Source organism: Brassica rapa, chromosome A03 (genome assembly GCF_000309985.2).
Source record: "Brassica rapa cultivar Chiifu-401-42 chromosome A03, CAAS_Brap_v3.01, whole genome shotgun sequence".
NCBI lineage: Eukaryota > Viridiplantae > Streptophyta > Magnoliopsida > Brassicales > Brassicaceae > Brassica > Brassica rapa.
Genome location: NC_024797.2, coordinates 27825401 through 27845791, shown reverse-complemented (window position 1 = coordinate 27845791; position 20391 = coordinate 27825401). Strand labels below are relative to the sequence as shown.

Below are 20391 nucleotides of genomic sequence, written 5' to 3'. Positions count from 1 at the left end.
CCGACCGGGACATAAAAAACACTATCAAAATTTTACATGGAATTTTTAAAAATCATCCGGGGCATCTGCTCCATCCTTTGACCATGTGGCTCCACCACTGGATACAAGATAGCCTTTCTAACTAAAAACGTCAATTTCCTATATGAGTTTGCTATGCAATGACTATATAAAAAAATTTAAGTTCAAAGCTTCAACAGAGTTGATCTATATTTGCCAAATGCAGTAAGGTCAAAGCTTCAACAAAGTAGATCTATATTTGCCAAATCCAGTCTTTACTCACGGACAATTGTACGTCACACTATCAAAACTCACTACAACTACAAGGATTCAGATTCTTAAAATAGGAACAAAACATAACAACAATAGTGTTCTACAAAATATTGTATATCAAGAAGTTTTCAATAGCATATAATCTATTGAAAAAAGAGGTTCAAGTCACAGCATTAATGCTAACGTAAACAAATTAGACATTTATCTAGCAATAAATTAGATATTTAGCTGACTATCAATAAAAACATATTGATTGGTGTCATGTAACATTAATATTTTGAGTTGCGCGGTTTTTAATTTGTCTGCAACAATATAATCAATATATAAAGTTTAAAATTCTATATGTTTCAATCAAATACGACTAATATTCTTTTTGAAGAATAGTTAAAAGTGAATTAGTTTATGAGAAAATTAATATACTATTTTAAAATAGCATGATTATTGAAATAGAAATACTAATCAAAAGAAAATAGATTATTGTAATTAAATTATGTCTTACACCAATATATACTGAAAAATCCAAGAACTAATGTGATTTTTTTTTTCACTTTTTTTACGTTTTCGGAAAATTAAAACATCAAATATAATCCGTGCAACGCACGGGTCCTTGTCTAGTAAATAATACATCTTAGTAATAGTAGTTCTAACATATTTTAGCTCATTAAAGATATTTCAATTTAATTTATTTAAATTATTTTAAATCATTTGAGAAAATAGTTTGATATAAAGAAAATATTTCAATTACTTCTAATATATATATATATATATATTAAGTTATATAAGATTATATTTAACAGGAAAATTATTTTTAATATTAAAATTATTTGTTTTTGAACTTTCCTTTTTAATAAAATCATTAATGTATAATATATATTTTCGTTTTTGAAATGTATGACTGTTTACTTTAATAATTATTTCTTTTATTATATATTTTTATCTAGAAAGAATGTAAAGAAAAATATAAGCAATTTTTTTTAAAAAATAATGGAAAATTGAGGAAATATATGTAAAATATTAAGTTAAAATTCAGAGATATTTTAATGTAATTTTATATAACAAATTGTAAATAAATTTAAAATTTAATAAATTATGACAAAAATAAATATTGCATCTTAATAATAAAAACTTATTTTTAAAAATAGTTCGGGTACACCTAAGTATCATAATCAATTTTATGGTTAGACATTGGCATACATAAATTTCTGATATATTCTAAGTAACATGAAATTATATAATTCGATAACTTACCTGCCAACCTGTCTCAAGCGTGTTGTCCTTGTTTTCGTAAGTTCCGGACGTGACCCAGATTTGTGCCAAACTGAAGTCGTCCCCTAGCTCCACGACTGGATTCCAGACGTTTAGCGTGGCTTTCATTCCATAGATGGGTAGATCTTCCACATACCCTATAGCATATTGTTTCTCACCATAGTACACTCCGTTATTCATGTTGGGAATTATAAATTGTTCAAACATTAACATACATAGTGCATAGATAGACCAAACCTAATATATGTTAAACTAATCACTATTCTAAAGAAATGAAAGAAACTTGCCTGATGCCCTCTGGTAACTCTGTCTGCGGTGTCAGAAATCAGGGGACTGTATTTTCCCTGTGAAAGTTCAGCTTCAGCTTCAACGCGTCGTACAGGAATGGCCCTATGAGGGCACGCTGTTCCATTGCCGTGCCAGACTTGCCAGCCAAACCCTCCTTCTCCTACTTTCATCATGTCTTTTCATCATGTCGCTAGGGTAATCCTGTAAAGACAACAAAAAAAGGAAGCTAGACATAAAAAGATGTTGATCGTATATGAAACAATATAAAGATTGATGAAAGAACGATAAACAAGACATTTGTTCTTAGCCAGTGGTGGACCCAGAGACAAATTTATGAAGGGTCAAAAAAGTATAAAAGGGTTATAGAGAGGAACCGAACCCAAGATTGTGGGTTCATTAATAACCTTCCCAACCAAATGTGCCACTGTAAACTGTTAATTTATGCTTACAAAATCTGATTTATATTATTTTTGTGGTGTCAAGTGATACCACTGTCCTTAACGTGGGTCCGCTCCTGTTATTTGCCCAAACCAGTTTGGGGTTATTGAGATGATATATGTTTTAGTTCTAAGAGACAAAAATTATCTGTATCCGAATTGTGTTACCAACTTCAAACACTCATCAGATCATTAAACGGTGTGATTTTGGTGAATTCATTAGTTAAACTAAGGTTTGACAGTATCAAGCGGGATTCTGGAGTATTCAGCCGTATGATTGAGATACAAAAACTGATAAAAGCCCTTTCAAGTGTTGCGGGTAATGGTTCCACAAATGTCAACTCATGAATGTTTAAAACTTGTTTTACATTCAGCATGACAATCAGGCTCGTCTCAATATAACTAGGAGCTTAAAGAAGTTCCATGAAAGTTGTTAAGCATGCTGCATTTGAAGGAAACACCATGGGAAGGAGTCTAATGTAGTTAATTAGACAAATTATGTTTTAGAATTATTATTAGTAAACAAATTTTTGATTTATTTAAATATAAGTAGACAAATTATATAGGTGTGGACTTAAGTAGACAAATTTTGTTTTACACAGTTTCATCTGCTTGGGATCAATTCAACTCATATGTAAAGAGACCACAATTATAATTAATAAAAATACACATTAGTTGTTTTTAAAAACAAATATGCGCTAAATTTATAAAATAAATAAACAATACATACACACATACGCGGACATACCACTAGTAAAGTAAAGTTTGCTACGAATAAATAAATAATACGATACCGACCAATAAATGTGAAAATTCATCTGTGGTAAAAAAAACCGTTAGTTATAAAAAAGACGAAGAAATGCAAAAACCCTTAAATAAATAAAAAAGGGAAGAAAAAGGAAAAAGAAAAACCCTATTCGCTCACTCTTACTCTCCGACAACAACTACTCCAGCAGCAGCCTCTGTCTGCTTCGGGGAGATCAATCAATTCAAACCATGGCGCAATCTCTCGAGCTTCTCTTGATCCAATTCCTCATGCCCGACAACGACGCTCGTCGTCAAGCCGAGGATCAGATCAAACGCCTCGCCAAGGATCCTCAAGTCGTCCCCGCCTTAGTTCAACACCTCCGCACCGCTAAAACCCCCAACGTCCGCCAGCTCGCCGCCGTCCTCCTCCGTAAAAGAATCACCGGACATTGGGCCAAGCTTTCTCCGCAGATGAAACAGGAAGTTAAACAGTCTTTAATCGAAAGCATTACCGTAGAGAATAGGTTTTCCTTCTCCTCTCTATGTTTTAAATTGGGATTTTAAATTTTATTTATTTTTAATTGGAAATTTAATTTAACAGTCCACCTGTGAGGCGTGCGAGTGCCAATGTTGTGAGTGTGGTAGCGAAGTACGCTGTTCCAGCTGGAGAGTGGCCTGACTTGTTAACATTTCTCTTCCAGTGTAGTCAGAGTGCTCAAGAAGACCATCGTGAAGTGAGTCTCTTACTTCCCTGTGAGCTGTGAAACTATTTGATAGGATGTTTTCTTCACTTACACCATCTCTAATGGTTTACTAACTCTATAATAGAATTGGGTTATACTCCGAGAGTGATGAACAAAAAATAAATGAATTATTCTATTATAGAGTTGGAATGGTTTAATAGAGTTGGAATGGTTTACTAACTCTATAATAGAATTGGTCATACTTCGAGTGATGAACAAAAAAATAAATGAATTATTCTATTATAGAGTAGAAATTAGGGTTGGAATTGAGTTCTTTTACTATAAAATAGTGAAAAAATAGTGAGATTGGAGATACTCTTAGCTTAATCTGTTTTTTGTTGTTGTTTGTAGGTAGCATTGATCCTTTTCAGCTCTTTGACTGAAACTATTGGGAACACGTTTAGGCCATACTTTGCTGATTTGCAAGCTCTTCTTCTCAAGTGTATGCAAGATGAAAGCAGCAGCCGTGTCAGAATTGCTGCTCTCAAGTAATCTTAATTCTCATCTTTTTCTTCTCGATTACAGTATCTCTATCTTTTACGCACTTCTGTAATTTATTAGGGCAGTGGGCTCTTTTCTTGAGTTCACAAGCGACGGGGATGATGTGGTATATCTAGCGACTTTTATCCTCGTTTTATTTGGTTAATGTTTGTAGCAATGTGCTTATGTCAATTTCTATCAGGTCAAGTTCCGAGATTTCATTCCAAGCATATTGAACGTGGCGAGGAAATGTATTGCATCTGGCGAGGAGGATGTTGCAATACTTGCTTTTGAGATTTTTGATGAGCTGATCGAGTCTCCTGCTCCTCTTCTTGGAGATTCTGTCAAATCGATCGTGCAGTTCTCTCTTGAAGTCTCATGTAATCAAACCCTTGAAAATAGCACCCGTCACCAGGTTAAAACTTAGGAGAATCATTCTCTTTTTACTTTAAATAGGTTTATATGATTCCTTATGCTTTATTCCATTTATTGTCACCAGGCGATCCAAATAGTTTCATGGTTGGCAAAGTACAAATACACTTCCCTTAAAAAACACAAGCTAGTCATACCAATTTTGCAAGTTATGTGCCCTTTACTCGCCGAGTCATCTGATCAAGAAGACGATGATGATGATCTCGCTACTGATCGTGCAGCTGCTGAAGTTATTGACACACTAGCTATGAACCTGCCAAAGCATGTGTTCCCCACTGTTTTCGAGTTCTCTTCCATGTATAGTCAGAGCACGGATCTGAAGTTTCGGGAAGCTTCTGTAACTGCTCTAGGTGTTATATCAGAGGGTTGCTATGATCTTATCAAAGAGAAGCTGGACATTATTCTAAATATAGTCTTGGGAGCTTTAAGAGACCCTGAGAGAATGGTTCGAGGGGCTGCATCTTTTGCGCTAGGCCAGTTCGCCGAGTATCTCCAGCCTGAGATCCTGTCACACTATCAGAGTTTTCTTCCGTGTGTTTTGAATGCGATTGAAGATACATCTGAGGAAGTGAAGGTAAATTTAAAGCATATGATAACATGAAAACGTTAGTTTATTAGTAACATTTGTCATTACTGTCTGCAGGAGAAGTCATACTATGCTTTAGCAGCCTTCTGTGAGAACATGGGAGAGGAGATAGTTGCTTACCTTGATCCTTTAATGGGGAAGCTCATGGCAGCTCTCCAAAACAGTCCTCGTAATCTGCAAGAGACTTGCATGGTACACAAACAATCTTTCCCAGAGTTTTCTGGAATATTGATTTAAGCTGTTTGCTACTTGCTTGCAGTCAGCAATTGGGTCGGTTGCTGCTGCTGCAGAGCAAGCATTCAATCCATACGCTGGGAGGGTTTTAGAGTCGATGAAGTTCTTCATGGTGCTGACTAATGACGAGGATCTTCGTGCCCGTGCACGGTCTACTGAGCTTGTAGGGATCGTCGCAATGTCTGTTGGGAGAAAAGGGATGGAGGCCATTTTGCCGCCTTTCATCGATGCCGCAATATCGGTAATTGCCTTACTGTTTTTTATGTCATTTTGTGGAAGAGAGAGCTCACCATTATAAAAAAATTCAGGGATTTGGATTGGAGTACAGTGAGTTGCGAGAATATACTCATGGATTCTTCAGCAACGTAGCTGAAATATTGGATGACACTTTTGCCCAGGTGTGCATACAGTTCGTTCAAATAGACCTATAACAGCTTTGACTCCATTGATTATAGTTAAGTAAATAAAAAAACGTTGTTTCTGCAGTATCTACCTCGTGTTATGCCGTTAGTATTTGCTTCGTGCAATCTTGATGATGGGTCTGCTGTCAACATTGATGAGTCAGACGATGAAAGTGTCAACGATTTTGGTGGGGTGTCCTCTGATGATGAAGCTCATGATGAGCCCAGGATTCGGAACATAAGTGTAAGAACAGGAGTTTTGGATGAGAAGGCAGCTGCGACTCAAGCTCTTGGCTTGTTTGCACTCCACACTAAATCTTCTTTTGCACCGTATCCTTCATCTTTCCCTTTACGTTTTTTATTCTTCTTTGAACTTCATACGAGAATTCTTTTTGATGGCTACTTAACTAACTTATCAGCTACCTTGAGGAATCACTGAAGATCATGGACAAACATTCTGGATATTTTCATGAAGATGTTCGGCTTCAAGCAGTCACTGGTTTGAAACGTGAGTTTTCTGTTTATTGGTTATCTAATTTCTTGTTCCCTTGATTCTCATTGTTATTATTGGACCGGAACTATGTCGTCTCATCCATAACCCTTTGAACCTCTTCCGTTGGAGAGGACATATTAGATTGAATAGGCATAGCTTAGTAAGTGTTGTTTACTTGACGTATTGCTTCTTTCCGACATATGGTGAAGTCAGCAACATGGCTTAACAGTTGGGTATGTGGTAGATGTACAATTTCCTTCTTGCCGCCAATATGTGATCAATTGTCTAGGCCCTTTACTTTTGTAATATCATGTGCAATATAATGTTCACTCAGATTTGTTAGAAATATGCAGTTCATCGCATCTGCTGTTAGTATTTAAAAGCTAACGTAATCTATGGGTTAGACTTGACATTATGGTAGCATTAGAGACACATTCTACTTTAGAGTATCTAAACTTATCTCTTCTTTATCTGTTGGAATTGCAGATATATTGGCCGCAGCACATGCCATATTCCAGACTCATAATGTAAGGGATTTGATCTCTCCTCTCTCTATCTTTCTCCCACTCTCTCTCCTCTCCTCTGTTCCTCTTTCCTTTTTCTAAATGTTTGATTCTTAACTTCTTATGCAGGATGGAACTGGGAAGGCAAATGAAATTCTTGGTAATCCACATTTCACATTAATTTTGTTTCTTCTCATTAACATCACGAGGTACAAGAAGATATTGAAACAGTTTTTGTCCTCCGCAGATACCGTTATGAATATTTATATCAAAGCCATGGCCGAGGATGACGACAAGGAGGTTGTTGCTCAGGCTTGCTTGAGCATTGCAGATATCATGAAGGATTATGGTTACGTAGCCATTCAAAACTGTGGGTGTCTTTTCTCGTCGGACTCAGTTTCATAACAAATTTTTTTCGAGATATTCAATTTTCTTTCTACTCTTGTATATACTGTGCTGAACACATTGTTTTGTAGATTTACAACCCCTTGTTGATGCGACATTGCTACTGCTGAGGGAGAAAGCAGCTTGCCAGCAGTTAGAAGATGAGAGTGATGACGATGATGATGATGCTGGACATGATGAGGTCCTCATGGATGCAGTTTCCGACCTCCTCCCCGCCTTTGCAAAGTGTATGGGGTCTCACTTTGAGCCCGTCTTTGCAAGTTTCTTCGAGCCGTTGATGAAATTCGCGGTGGGTATTAATAACTACAGCATTCATTGCCATAACTTGTTTCATTGAAACTGAGGCACTTACTTTTCACTTCTTGTGTTCTGTAGAAAGCTTCACGTCCCCCACAGGATAGGACAATGGTAGTTGCTAGTCTTGCTGAAGTTGCTCAAGACATGGGTGCTCCAATCGCTGCTTATGTTGATGTGATTTTCCTCATCTTATATCTTGCGTTCTCTATGATCCGTTTCTTTGTGTTGGAGCTGTATTAAAACCAACCATTGTGAATATTTGTTTTGTCAGAGGATAATGCCATTGGTGCTCAAAGAATTGGGGTCACGTCATGCAACCAATAGAAGGAATGCAGCTTTCTGTGTCGGAGAGCTATGCAAAAACGGGGGTGAAACTGCTCTTAAGTATCCTTTTCTTGTTACACACTTCAAATATAATCAAAGCTTAAAGACTTTTGTCCATAGGTTTCTATGCTTCTCTATCGCCTGTCACATGCCACATTTGTCTTCCCTTGATTCAATACCAGATATTTTAATGATGTGCTACGTGGAATATACCCGCTTTTTGGGGAGTCAGAAACAGACCTTGGTGTTAGGGATAATGCAGCAGGTGCTACCGCAAGGATGATTGTTGTTCATCCTCAACTAGTCCCGCTAAATCAAGTATGAGCTCGGACTAGGCCAGTTTCTCTATTTGTTTGCTTACTTCATGAAACACGGTACTCATTCCATAAGTTATATAATCCAGGTACTTCCAGTGTTGCTAAAAGGTTTACCTCTTAAGGAAGACCAAGAGGAGTCCATGGCTGTATATAGCTGTATATATTCACTTGTTTTGGCATCGAATCCACAGGTATTTTTTCACTCAACCTTTTCAACTTTTGAGCATAAACATCTTCATTCGGTTTTCATCCTTGTGCTCGTGATACAAAAATAGATCGTCTCACACGTTCCGGACCTGGTTAAGATCTTCGGACAAGTAGTGGAGTCGCCAGTAGAGAAAGCAGAAGTGAAAGCAATTGTAGGGAGAACTTTCTCCCACCTGATATCGGTTTATGGCGATCAGTTGCATCCACTAATAAGTGGTCTACCACCTTCTCAAGCTAACGCTCTTGCTGCGTTTGCTTCTACTGGCTGATCATCTCTCTCTCTCTTGTGATCTATATATACTATCTCTCAAAAGCTGAAAACTGTCTTGAGGTATTTTGTTTGTTTGTTTTTTAAAAATCCATTCTTGCTCATTTGAGCCACAAATCTTTGGTTTTAGATATCTTGATTAGCATTTGGGGAAGAGGGTGTGTTGCTGTATGTTCCTTTCTCTAGAGTTTTGTCCTCATTGTTCATCTTATTTCTCCATTTATTTATAATTTTCTAAGTTTGCAAGTTATATGAGTGGGGATGGGTAAAATGGTTGGCTGTATTTTACCCTATATATGTTTTTGACAATATGTTTCAATTTTCTTGTTGTTTTTAATTGATTCATATATGGAGTTTTCTTACTTCTTTAGCCATGAATTATACCTATGGATATTATTATCTTTCATGCAAATCTTTTAGAAAGAAAAAGAGTAGTGGCCCTCATTAATTCATGAGGCATTGACAGAAAGGAACTAAACTATGCTTGTGTATGTGAATATATTGTTGGTTCAAGATCATGTGCTTCTGTTTGTATTACATATGCTCACTAACTGCTTAGAAAGTGGTCCAAGAAAATTGGAAAGCTCTCTCTTCTGTCTACACTTGTTTAGCTTCTTGATCTCTAAGATATGATTTGATCCTTCTGAGTGAATATTTGGACATGCACACTTTGGTCACCAAACTTTAGTGTCTTATCAATCAACGCTTTTAAGAACGTTGGTTGGAGTTTAGTTTAGCACTTTGTTTGGGTTTCCTACTGAAGGAATCGTTGGGTACTTATTCGCTGAGGGCCTATATATATATATATAAAAACTAATTAATCGCAATATCAAATTACACACAAAGATAAAGACGTAATTTGATATTCTGATTAATTTAGTTTATATATGTAGGTGTTAAAATGGTTTGGGACCTCATGGTAAGAGGAGGGATTTGGCATACCAGTTTCAAGTTCGAACGTCTCAAAAATTCCAGGTTAATAAAAAAAATATTTTAACTAAAAATGGAATTAGCAAAGAAAACTAAGCTGGATTACTAGTCAACTACCGTGAGCGTCATCCATGGGACGTGGTGTACGCGTGCGGTAATTTTAGTTTTTATTTTTATTTATTAATAAAAAAATAATATCAATAAGGAGCGAAGTAGTGTGAGGCGCCGTCTCTTCAACCTCTTCCTCCTCCATTTCGCTTCTTTTCTGAGGTTTTTATTGTAAAAGTTTTACACCATATCTTATTTCGCGAAAACCCAGATTCTTCCTGGAATCTTATTTCCTCTGAAAGTGACAGGTGGATTGAAGAAACTGCAACGAGAGAAGAGTCAAAAAGCCTGAGAAAATTTACAGTCCATTTTATCTTAATGAGGTTCGTTCGTATTGCGATTATTCTCCTCTCCTTAGCTCATTCACTCACTATAAACTTATGTGTTGAGCTGTGATTGCGATGTTTTTCGGGGTTTAGTGGGTAGAGCAATTATTGGCAAGTAGTATCTCTATATAAGCCGTTTCGGAGACTTACTCCTACTTTCTTTTATCATACGCATTTGGTGTCTTTAATAATTGTTTACAACATTGACTGTAAATCATGTGTTATCGTAATCGATCTATGCAGGTTATGTTTGGATGGTAGAGACGGTTTTGAGTTACGATGAGCACACGAAGAAACAACGGCTTTTCCAAAGCTGACAAAGTTTGTGGGCCGAATTGGATCTTAATCGCAGGAGGTGCCTTGTTGAGCACTTTCTCCATCCGCTTTGCCTGGAGACTTAGGCACTCGTCTCACCCTCTATCCAATTCCTCCTCTCTTGGATTTCAAGGTTACTTTGCTTTCCTTTTACATGTCTTTGTAATTTCGGCTCCAGCCTTTTCAACCCCTGGATGAATATGTTTGTTTGTTTGTTTAGCCAATGGAACATCTGAGAGGGAAAAATCTTTAGGTTGTTGTTTGCACTCCAGCAAATCTTCCTGTGCACATAATGATGAGTATTGTTGCTTCCACTCCAATTCAGGTCTCACTTTGTAACTTTCTTTTTTTTTATTTTCTTTACAGATAGATTTTGTATAAGCCACTAAAAAACCATTATATGCTAGTTTTAGTGGCTTTGCAGCATCTCTTACTGGGTTTGCTTTCACCAACATGTGAAGTGAATCCGATATGTGAGTGAGATATAGTAAAATCTTCTTGGAAGAATATGTAGGTGTTGCCTTGCCTACAGTCTTCTAGCTTCTATTATCTTGCCTAGTCATGTCTTTAAATGCTTATTAGAGAACATGTACTTGTTGTTGATGGTCATGTATGAAGTTGAAAACTAGGGACTCCAATTTGAAGTTGCTGACTGCTTAAGTCAGTTTACAAATTTTTTTCATCTTTTAAGTACTGATTTAACTTTAGTAATGGCTGGTTCTATGTGGCATATCATCATTAATGTGCATCAGTGAAGGCTGCCACTAGGGAAGCAGATTTTCTCCAGTGAAGGTTGGTTGTGCCTAGTTGCTGAATAATATCAATAGTTACAAGAGTTCTGCTTGAAGGATAGTTTTAAGATTTGTCCTAATATATCAACAACTGACTTCTGCTTTCAGTCTGGAAAATCTCTTAATCCCCTTCCTCTGTCCATGTAATCGAGAGGAGCAGTTAAATCTTATCAGACTTGCTGTTCTTTTCTCTTTATAGGAACTGAGCATTTGGAGGGAAAAGAGGAGCCAAACGAGCAAATGGTATCTGCATCTGACACTTCACTGCCTCTTGTGACGCTTCCTGCTCCATTATACAGCAAGGAGGATGGGGTCATGTGGACTTCTTCTCCTGATCGCCTGGAACTTCCCCCAAAACCATACAATCACCATTCCACCTGCTCGGATTCTCCTTGCGTGTCTGAAACCAGCTCAGACATCTTCAGCAAACGAGAAGTAATTCAGAAACTGAGGCAACAGCTGAAGAGGCGCGACGACATGATACTTGAAATGCAGGAACAGATTCTAGAGCTGCAGAACTCGTACAACGCACAGAGGGCACACTCTAGCCATCTCCAGGCACAGGTAGACTCGATGAATAGAGATCTGTTCGAATCAGAAAGAGAAGTTGAGAGACTGAGAAAAGCAATCGCTGATCACAGCGTCGGATGCACAGGTAGCAATGGAAAGACATCTCCTGTTGCACCTTGGAGTAATGGTTTTATGGAGAGCGAGAACAATTACGAGTCAGTGGAAAAGGGATCAAGGGATGGAGAGAGAATAGAGATGCTGAGAAAGGAAGTGGAGGAGCTGAAAGAAGTGATAGATGGGAAGGAGTATCTACTTAGGAACTATAAAGAGCAGAAGATTGAGCTATCACAGAAGGTGAAAGAGTTGCAGCAGAGATTGGACTCCCAGTTCCCAAACATATTGTAGGTTTAAGAGCTAGAGCATTGTGCATTCTTGCTAGTTGCTTCTCTTCTTTTGGTTTTGGTATTTTCAGCTTCTTTGAGAGAAAATAAACGATGTAGTAAGCTCATCTTTGGAGTCTCACTCTAGAGAGAATAAATTTCAGGTTCTTCTCTCTCTGGCTTTAGCTTTGGTTTTCGAATGTTTTGATTTTGTTTGTGGTTGTGTCTTGTCTCTGTTTTGAATGTAGAGGAAAGTAGTCGTTGAAGATTTTGTTTGTGGTTGTGTCTTGTCTCTGTCTCTGTTCCTATAAAGAGAAATGGATTAACAGTTGGAAGGATTAGTATATTGTCAAATGCTAACAACAGGTTAGACAAACAAATGTTTAAGGGTTTAAAGACTTGGAACTTTTTAACCCCGTAAACCCTTGGAATACGTTTTCAAGGTTTAGCAAAGTGTATAGTTTTGTAAGCATCTAATACAAGAGAGAGATGTTAAAAACAGAGGTGGCAAAAATAAAAATTTATATAAATAGACATCATTTTTGTAGTGGAATAAAAATAAATACAAGAAATTGTCGTCGGCATGCTCATATTCAAAATTTAGTTTGAAAAGTCAAATCAAACCTTATAATAATAGTGTGTGTTAATACTAATCGTCTAATCCTTAAAATAAGATGATTATTATTATATAATAATAAATAAATAAAAGGAGTCATTTTATCCTCTTCGTAGCCGTCTCTGAAACCATTAGTTCTGTTCTGGTGTTCCTTCTTTCTTCCTCTCGGAGTTTTGGATGGAGATGTGAGCTTCTTCTTCTTCTTCATCCCAAAACAACGAAAGAGAAAACCTTTATATACATTCACATGGCCGCCCTTTCTCTCCTCTCTCCAATTCCTTCCTCTGCCTCTCTTCCTCCTATTTACTCCCTATATCACTTCAAAGGAACCCTTCAAAGCAACAAAACCTCCTCAACCTCCATTTCCGGCGGTTTCAGAAGCTCGTGGAACCTGAGGATTGATTCCAAGGCGGGAAAGAGGCAGCTTGGTCTCATGGTTTCTAGAAACGGCGGAGGAGGAGAATTAGATGATATGGATGAAGGCCAAATCGAGAACATCGGTGGTCAAGACGAAGATGACGAGGAATGGACACAAGCCCATGCTCCTTCTTCTTCTTCTTCCCCTGAGAGATGGGATGTTCTGGGTCTCGGCCAAGCCATGGTAATGGTTGAAAAGTGTTGATCTTGATTCTAAAAATGATTACTTTCTTACGCCCATTGGCTTTCTATACCTTGATTGTTTTGTAGGTAGATTTCTCTGGAGTTGTGGATGATGCGTTTCTAGAAAAGCTAGACTTGGAAAAAGGAACGAGGAAGCTGATCAATCACGAGGAGAGGGGTAGAGTCTTGCAAGCAATGGATGGTTGCAGCTACAAGGCTGCAGCTGGAGGTTCCTTGTCCAACACTCTTGTTGCTTTGGCGAGATTGGGCTGTCCTTCCATCACCGACCGCCCGTTGAATGTCGCTATGGCTGGTAGTATTGCTGGTGACCCTCTCGGTAGCTTTTACAGGTACACACACAACTCTCTCTCTTTCTAGTCTCACTGTTGGCTCTTCATTTACTTATTGGAGGTTAAGGTTAAGTTATGTTAGAGCAGGTTTTTGTTTTTATGATTCATCTTTTTTACATGGTTGGTTTGATTTACTCACAAGGGCAGTTCATATTATGTTCTGTAGGACTAAATTACGGCGAGCAAATGTAAATTTTCTTTCTGCTCCAATCATGGATGGAACAACAGGGACAGTGATAGTTCTTACAACTCCTGATGCGCAACGTACCATGCTTGCTTATCAGGTAGGGGCATTATATGTTCAGAGTATCCCAATAATAATACATGAAAGATCTTTAACTTTTTTTTTTTACTAAATAACAACCCAATTTTTGTATGTGCAATTTTTCAGGGAACATCTTCTGTGGTTAATTATGATTCTTGTTTGGCTAGTTTGATATCCAAGACAAATGTCTTTGTTGTAGAAGGCTACTTGTTTGAGCTTCCTGATACTATAAGAACCATAACAAAAGCCTGTGAAGAAGCACACAGAAACGGAGCGCTTGTTGCTGTTACAGCATCAGATGTGTCTTGCATTGAGAGGCACTATGATGACTTCTGGTGAGTTCTTTTACTCCTCCTTGATTTGTTGTTGTGGCTCGGCTCCAAAGTTATCTTACGCTTCTGATTGTTTTTCTTGTTATTCAGGGACATTGTGGGCAACTATGCAGACATTATATTTGCAAACAGCGACGAAGCAAGAGCGTTTTGTCACTTTTCAGCAGAGGAAAGCCCTATATCAGCTACAAGGTACTTGAGCCACTTTGTCCCATTTGTTTCAGTAACCGATGGAATCAACGGGTCATACATTGGAGCCAAGGGAGAGGCCATATACATTCCTCCATCGCCTTGCGTGCCGGTCGACACGTGTGGTGCTGGAGACGCATACGCTTCAGGGATCTTATACGGTATCTTGAGAGGTGTCACCGACTTGAAAGGAATGGGAGAGTTGGCTGCTACGATTGCAGCCACTGTGGTTGGTCAACAAGGAACCAGGCTTAGGGTTCAGGACGCGGTAGAGCTGGCTCGGTCACATGACTTCCGCCTCAACAGTGTTGGAACTGATGTTGGGTCTTGATCAAATCTCTCGTCTGTGATATTTTTTAGCTTTGATCGATTCTTTGTTTCTATGTAGTAATGCTTTTGCAATTAACTTGTAATATCTTTTTCATGTAGTGGAAAACATTGGATTATTTGTTGTATGTAACATTTTAGTATATAGCCTCTTGTCACTCTGTAGACACAAGTGTTATGCAAGAGAGTATGAAACTTCTATGATGGGTCATGGATAACATATCCTTGGGTAGACTTATTAAGAGGCATGGTATAATACATGTATATAAATAAATCAGATTTCTAAATGAGACCTAAACGGATACATATATATATATATATATATATATATATACTATTATTTGAGAAGTGAATTTGTTTACTTGTCATATTCTCCATAATTTTAGTCAATTTGATTATTTATCATCTTTTCATGATTTTAGGATACGTCATTAGTTTATTTAATATTATTTTTTTATTTTTTATTTGATATATATATATATATATATTTATCATGATATCTAAGATAATTAATAACCATTAAAATATTCTATTGATATATATATATATACTATTATTTTTAAAAAAATGTTCTTAATATATAATTATCATGATATTTATCACATTTATTTAATAAATTGATAACAACCATATCTACCGATAATATCTTCATTACTTTTATCTTATATTTAGTTTATAATTTTATTGACTAAAATCATAATCAGTTTCTCTGATTTTATTTGAAATATTTATCAAATACATATTATTATAAAATATCTATATGAGTATACTAATTTATCTAAATAAATCGTTTTTTTTTGTTTATTCGATTTGATCGCTTAATATACAGAATCATATCCATATACTGTGGGGTTTTTTTAAAATAACAGTCATTTGTTTTATTCGGTACTACCAAATCCAGATTATTTTCTTAGTTTTGGTTTGGTTCGGTTTTAAATGGTTCAGTTTTAGTGGATTGAACATCCAAGACTATTGTTATTTTGTTATTGTTTTCTATTTGTGATTTTTATAATCCTTTCACTGCCACATGATGTTTTTTCAGTCCAAATATAATGTGTGTTTAATTTTAAATTGAAATTTTCTAATTTAATTTTACTATTAGAAAAGATTTTGATTCAAAATATACATCACATAAATAAAAATAAAACTATGAAACAAAAGACTATAATTTAATACATTGATTACTAATATGAATATTGAAGTTTTAATAATTTATAATAATTTGGAATTTGTATCTAATTTAATTATTATATATATTTTAAAAGAAACGTTAGAATTAAAAAAATGTTAGGTATATAGATATATTAATCCGCACATGGTGCGGAACATCAACTAGTAAAAGATTAATATAGATGTTAGTTTTAGAAAACTGAACATAAAAAGTTTCAAACTAAAGTTTGTATAAATTTAATTTAACATATATACGTAGTTTTGAATTAAAATAAAATAAAAACATGTTTAAAAATATAAAGATGATTAGTTTTAAATTTTAAAATATTTTACAAACAGTTAAACTAATAACTATAATCACATAAATACATAAAACAAATAGCAATTAATGTAAATAAAAAAAAAATATATATAATAATATGTATATATTTTGAATAGTAATGTTTAAAATCCGTCTAGACGGTATAGACAATATAATGTAAACGATATTATGCATCCCAACTATATAAATCGTCTTAAAACACTACAAAACGTGAAAAATGTGGTAGATGCTTACGTATATGCAAATTTTAGAACACTGAAATAAATCATATATTTACTATTCCAAAAGGTTTACACGTTACAACAAATCATCTGTGATGGTTAATATATATTTTGTTAGAAAATATAAAGTCATTTATATTGATTCATTTCTAATGGTTTATAAAAGATATATAATAGTTTATAATTATATAAATATTCGGTAATCATTTTTAAGGTGTCAAATCATCAATAATGATTATTATATCATTAATAAGAGTTTACAAATAAATATATAAAGATCTATGAAAAATATTATAAAGATTTATAAAACCATTTATAAGGAAGAATTTCTCATCATTTATAGGAATTTATAAAATGTTTATGAATGTTAACTGGTTTGTAAATTATTTAAAATTATTAAAATGATTTAATAATCTTATAAAATATTTTTATAAATATTTTCTAAATTTAAAAACCATCGATAAGGTTAACAGGTTTATAAATTATTTAAAATTTAAAAATGATAAGAATTTTATAAAATATTTTTCTAAATACTTAATGATGGTTTTTAATTTTAAATTAATATATAGGATTATTTTATAAAATTCTTAAATCATTTTTTAAGTTTATAGATTATTCTTCATAGATAACAAATTATTTTCTTGAGTCATAAAACCACTTATTAGGATTTATGAATCTATTTATATGAACTTTTAATTTTCTCAGATATAATTCATAAAATATAAAATTTATAAATATTTTATTAATTATTTATAATTGTATAGCTTTCTTTCTAAGAGGTTATTAAAATGTTATCAAATCATAATCAATCGCAAAATATTATTCTCTTCACAGCTTCATCATTTTCAAAACGTTTTTCAAAGCAAAATAACCACAAAAATTACACCAGTCGTAAAACAATCAAAAGAATATTATGGATAAAAGTATATTCCTAAATTTATGAAACTTTTATATTCTTACGTTTTTATAAAATTAATAGAATTCACATATATATAGTTATGTTTCTTCTTAATAACTTTTGTGTTTTGTAATTTAGTTGCAAATGTGGATCTATTTAAAACATGAGTTCATGTTTTTATTTTAGTATTTTTTATGGACGAAGAATTTGATATACAAACCAATTAAACTATATATACATGTTCTAACGATAATGTTATAATACAATTTAATAAAATATTAATTGTTTTGTAAAATATGTAAAAAATCTAACTAAATACTATATAAATTCTATTTAAGAATTTAAAATATATAAATTCTATTTAAGAATTTAAAAAGTATTAAAAATAGAATATTTTGATTAAAAAATAATCTATCAAAAATTCACATTCAGTTTTAAAATATTAAAATGTATCAAAGACATAAAATATTATATTATATTAAAATTTTAAAATGATTTGTACCCGCAAATTTGCGGGCACCCACTTAGTATTTATTATTCCAAAAGGTTTACATGTTACAACAAAATTGATGTTAAAATTCTACTTAAACATGTGTCCACTTATACTCTAACTTGGGAGCTTCCTGACCGTGTGTGAAGTACATGCCATCTTCTCTAGCATCCCAAAAATTGGTCTTACCATAACGAATCAGGCCACCACCACTTTTATAAGCTGTAAAACTTACATGAAACGCGAAATTAGGACCCTGGTTTAAGGTACAATCGAAATAGGTCTTCAAAATACTATCATGAAAACTAAAATCGTAGGTCTGTCCAGGGCTCAACAAATGAACACCCAAGTCGTCATCGTTCGATGTACAATGAATCTTGAGAGTATTGCCCGGACGAAGAGAACTTTTGAAGTGGACACTGTTTTTTTCCCAGATTGCGTTACTAGAGCCAACGATCAATGCAATGGTAAGCAAAAAGCATGAGAGCCTATTCATCGTTGTGTTTGATTGATGTGTGTGTTTGTGTTTGTTTTTTCTAGCTTTGCGGCTGAGACATATGTGTAAGATAGAGAATGTTCCAATTTATAGAACCTTGTTTACGAGGTCATGCATGCATTCACAACTTTGACTATGATTTTCTTCTTATTTAGGCGTAATGTTGTCAAACAAAATCTTCTTTTTTTTTTTGGGTAACGCATCGATGAAAATTTAATAAATTATGCCTTGACCATTTCTAGGGATATTATATACATGATCCTGAGCTTTTAAGTCTGAAATACAATCTCTTACTATATATTAATTGTGAAACATTGTAACATGTGAACTATAATAATATGTCATTATTAAAATGATTTTTAAAGTCACTATAAAAATATGTTTAACGGCTAGAGTATGATATCACTGATTATCTTACCTATCTAAACATAACATATACTAAATTACTAGGAAAAGACACATATCTTGTGCATGGTGAATTTATATAAAAATTATTTAAAAAATATCGTATGAAAAATTTATATTCTTTATCAAATTAATATTTTTGGTCCTTAAACAAATTTTTAAAAATATTTTTGTTAATTACATAATTTTTTCATATATCGGATAAGAATCTAATGTTTAGGCTGAAAAATCTCAGGCCTACTATTTAGCCCAGGACCGATCCAAACAATAAAAAAATTCTTCTGGACCCTAAGCTAATATTGCAAATATACAAATAATAAAAACTCTTAAATAAAATTGTGAAATATGGCCCAGAGGCCCTAAACATCTGCTTATGTAGCCTACCCTCTGGGTCGGGCATGTTATTGGTTATAATGAAACTATGTTAGCTCGATTTTATATCATGATTTTGCAATTTAAAAATTCATTATGGTTATGAGAAGTTTACGTTCACGTGCTAATCTTATCTATCTTCAATATTTTTCTTATTTTTGTGTTTTTTTTCTTTTCATTTTGGTTATTGCTCGATATAAATATTGATTTTTGAGTTTATTCTCATTTTGTTATTTTATTTTTGGCCTAAGATTTAGAAAATATTAAAGATTTAAAATTATTAAAGAGATACATACTTAGGTTAAGATATGCGTCTTGTGCAAAATAAATATTTTATATTTATTACTTATTTTATGTTTTCTGCATATTAAGAAATGATAAAAAAATAATTATATATTAAATAATTAAGAAATCAGTTACTATTATGTAATCAATGGCGTGCGCATATAAATCAAACGACAGCTCTTGTTTATTCGCAATTATTTTAGGGTAAATAAATCAAAACAATCAATCTTATATATCGTATATGATATATAATTAAATTTAATGATATTAACATAGATATATAGTATACTTTTAATATGGATATATATTAAATGAGGTTTCTACTCATATGATTTTATGATTATTTGCATATTTGTGTAACAAAACTTTACACCAACGATTTTTTTAATGTGGAATAATTAGTGATTTCAATAATTTATAATCATTTAAAAAAACAATGAAGATTCCAAAATTAAAATATTAACTTTTCAATATATGTTCAACGCATATATCAAAATATAAGTATGTATTTTCATATGATGTATAGTTTAACTTAAACGATGTGATATATATATATATATATATATATATATTAACATAAACACCTATTAAAATAAATTTCTTTATCATATGATTTTATAATCATTATATCTTGTTATAGAAAAAAAATTAAACCTTGATCACAAAAGCTTATGTGAGAATTTTAACAGTTCTATTAATTTATACTCAAAGTTTTAATTAATACAACATATACAAAAAAATTCTAATTTTTAATTATAAGATTAATGTAATTGTTTAATTTATTTTAATAATAAATAATTAAACAAAAATGATAGAAAGTATACAGATTGTTAGAAAGTATACAGATTGTTAGAAAATATTTATTATTTAAAATCATTAATTGATATATATCTTAATCATATTAGGTAATTCCATAGGTTTTATTTAAAGAAATAATATATAATAATTTCAATTTGATATGGTCCATAATGGACATTATATATAATATAACATTT

At 33.5% G+C, this 20391-nt stretch overlaps 4 protein-coding genes across 7 annotated transcripts; 3 read left to right on the top strand and 1 right to left on the bottom strand.

Moving 5' to 3' along the window:
• The first annotated feature begins 2241 nt into the window (after positions 1-2241).
• Positions 2242-9064, top strand: LOC103861706 (importin-4). The gene is made up of 20 exons (XM_009139427.3): positions 2242-3532; positions 3610-3742; positions 4103-4239; positions 4313-4358; positions 4434-4646; positions 4731-5237; positions 5307-5441; positions 5509-5724; positions 5792-5881; positions 5970-6214; positions 6304-6392; positions 6864-6904; positions 7010-7040; positions 7128-7250; positions 7357-7574; positions 7661-7756; positions 7854-7966; positions 8089-8224; positions 8310-8414; positions 8499-9064. The coding sequence occupies exons 1-20, from the start codon at positions 3258-3260 to the stop codon at positions 8697-8699; spliced, it is 3150 nt and encodes a 1049-aa protein (XP_009137675.1). The 5' UTR covers positions 2242-3257; the 3' UTR covers positions 8700-9064.
• Positions 9065-9736: 672 nt separating this feature from the next.
• Positions 9737-12399, top strand: LOC103861705. 4 transcript variants are annotated; one of them, XM_009139426.3, is made up of 5 exons: positions 9737-9898; positions 9985-10059; positions 10306-10510; positions 10598-10702; positions 11368-12399. In XM_009139426.3, the coding sequence occupies exons 3-5, from the start codon at positions 10342-10344 to the stop codon at positions 12081-12083; spliced, it is 990 nt and encodes a 329-aa protein (XP_009137674.1). In that variant the 5' UTR covers positions 9737-9898; positions 9985-10059; positions 10306-10341; the 3' UTR covers positions 12084-12399. The 4 variants fall into 4 exon arrangements, with proteins under 4 accessions (XP_009137674.1, XP_033142520.1, XP_009137673.1 ...); XM_018657736.2 differs by having other exon boundaries at positions 9855-9907; XM_009139425.3 differs by having other exon boundaries at positions 9812-10059.
• Positions 12400-12771: 372 nt separating this feature from the next.
• On the top strand, positions 12772-14916 carry LOC103861704 (uncharacterized sugar kinase slr0537). Its single transcript, XM_009139424.3, has 5 exons — positions 12772-13275; positions 13362-13624; positions 13791-13908; positions 14016-14224; positions 14312-14916. Exons 1-5 carry the CDS (start codon positions 12922-12924, stop codon positions 14739-14741), a joined length of 1374 nt encoding a protein of 457 aa, XP_009137672.1. The 5' UTR covers positions 12772-12921; the 3' UTR covers positions 14742-14916.
• A 621-nt stretch (positions 14917-15537) lies between these two features.
• On the bottom strand, positions 15538-19381 carry LOC103861703 (S-protein homolog 9-like). Its single transcript, XM_033286630.1, has one exon. It carries the CDS (start codon positions 18332-18334, stop codon positions 17933-17935), a length of 402 nt encoding a protein of 133 aa, XP_033142521.1. The 5' UTR covers positions 18335-19381; the 3' UTR covers positions 15538-17932.
• Between the last annotated feature and the right edge of the window lie 1010 nt (positions 19382-20391).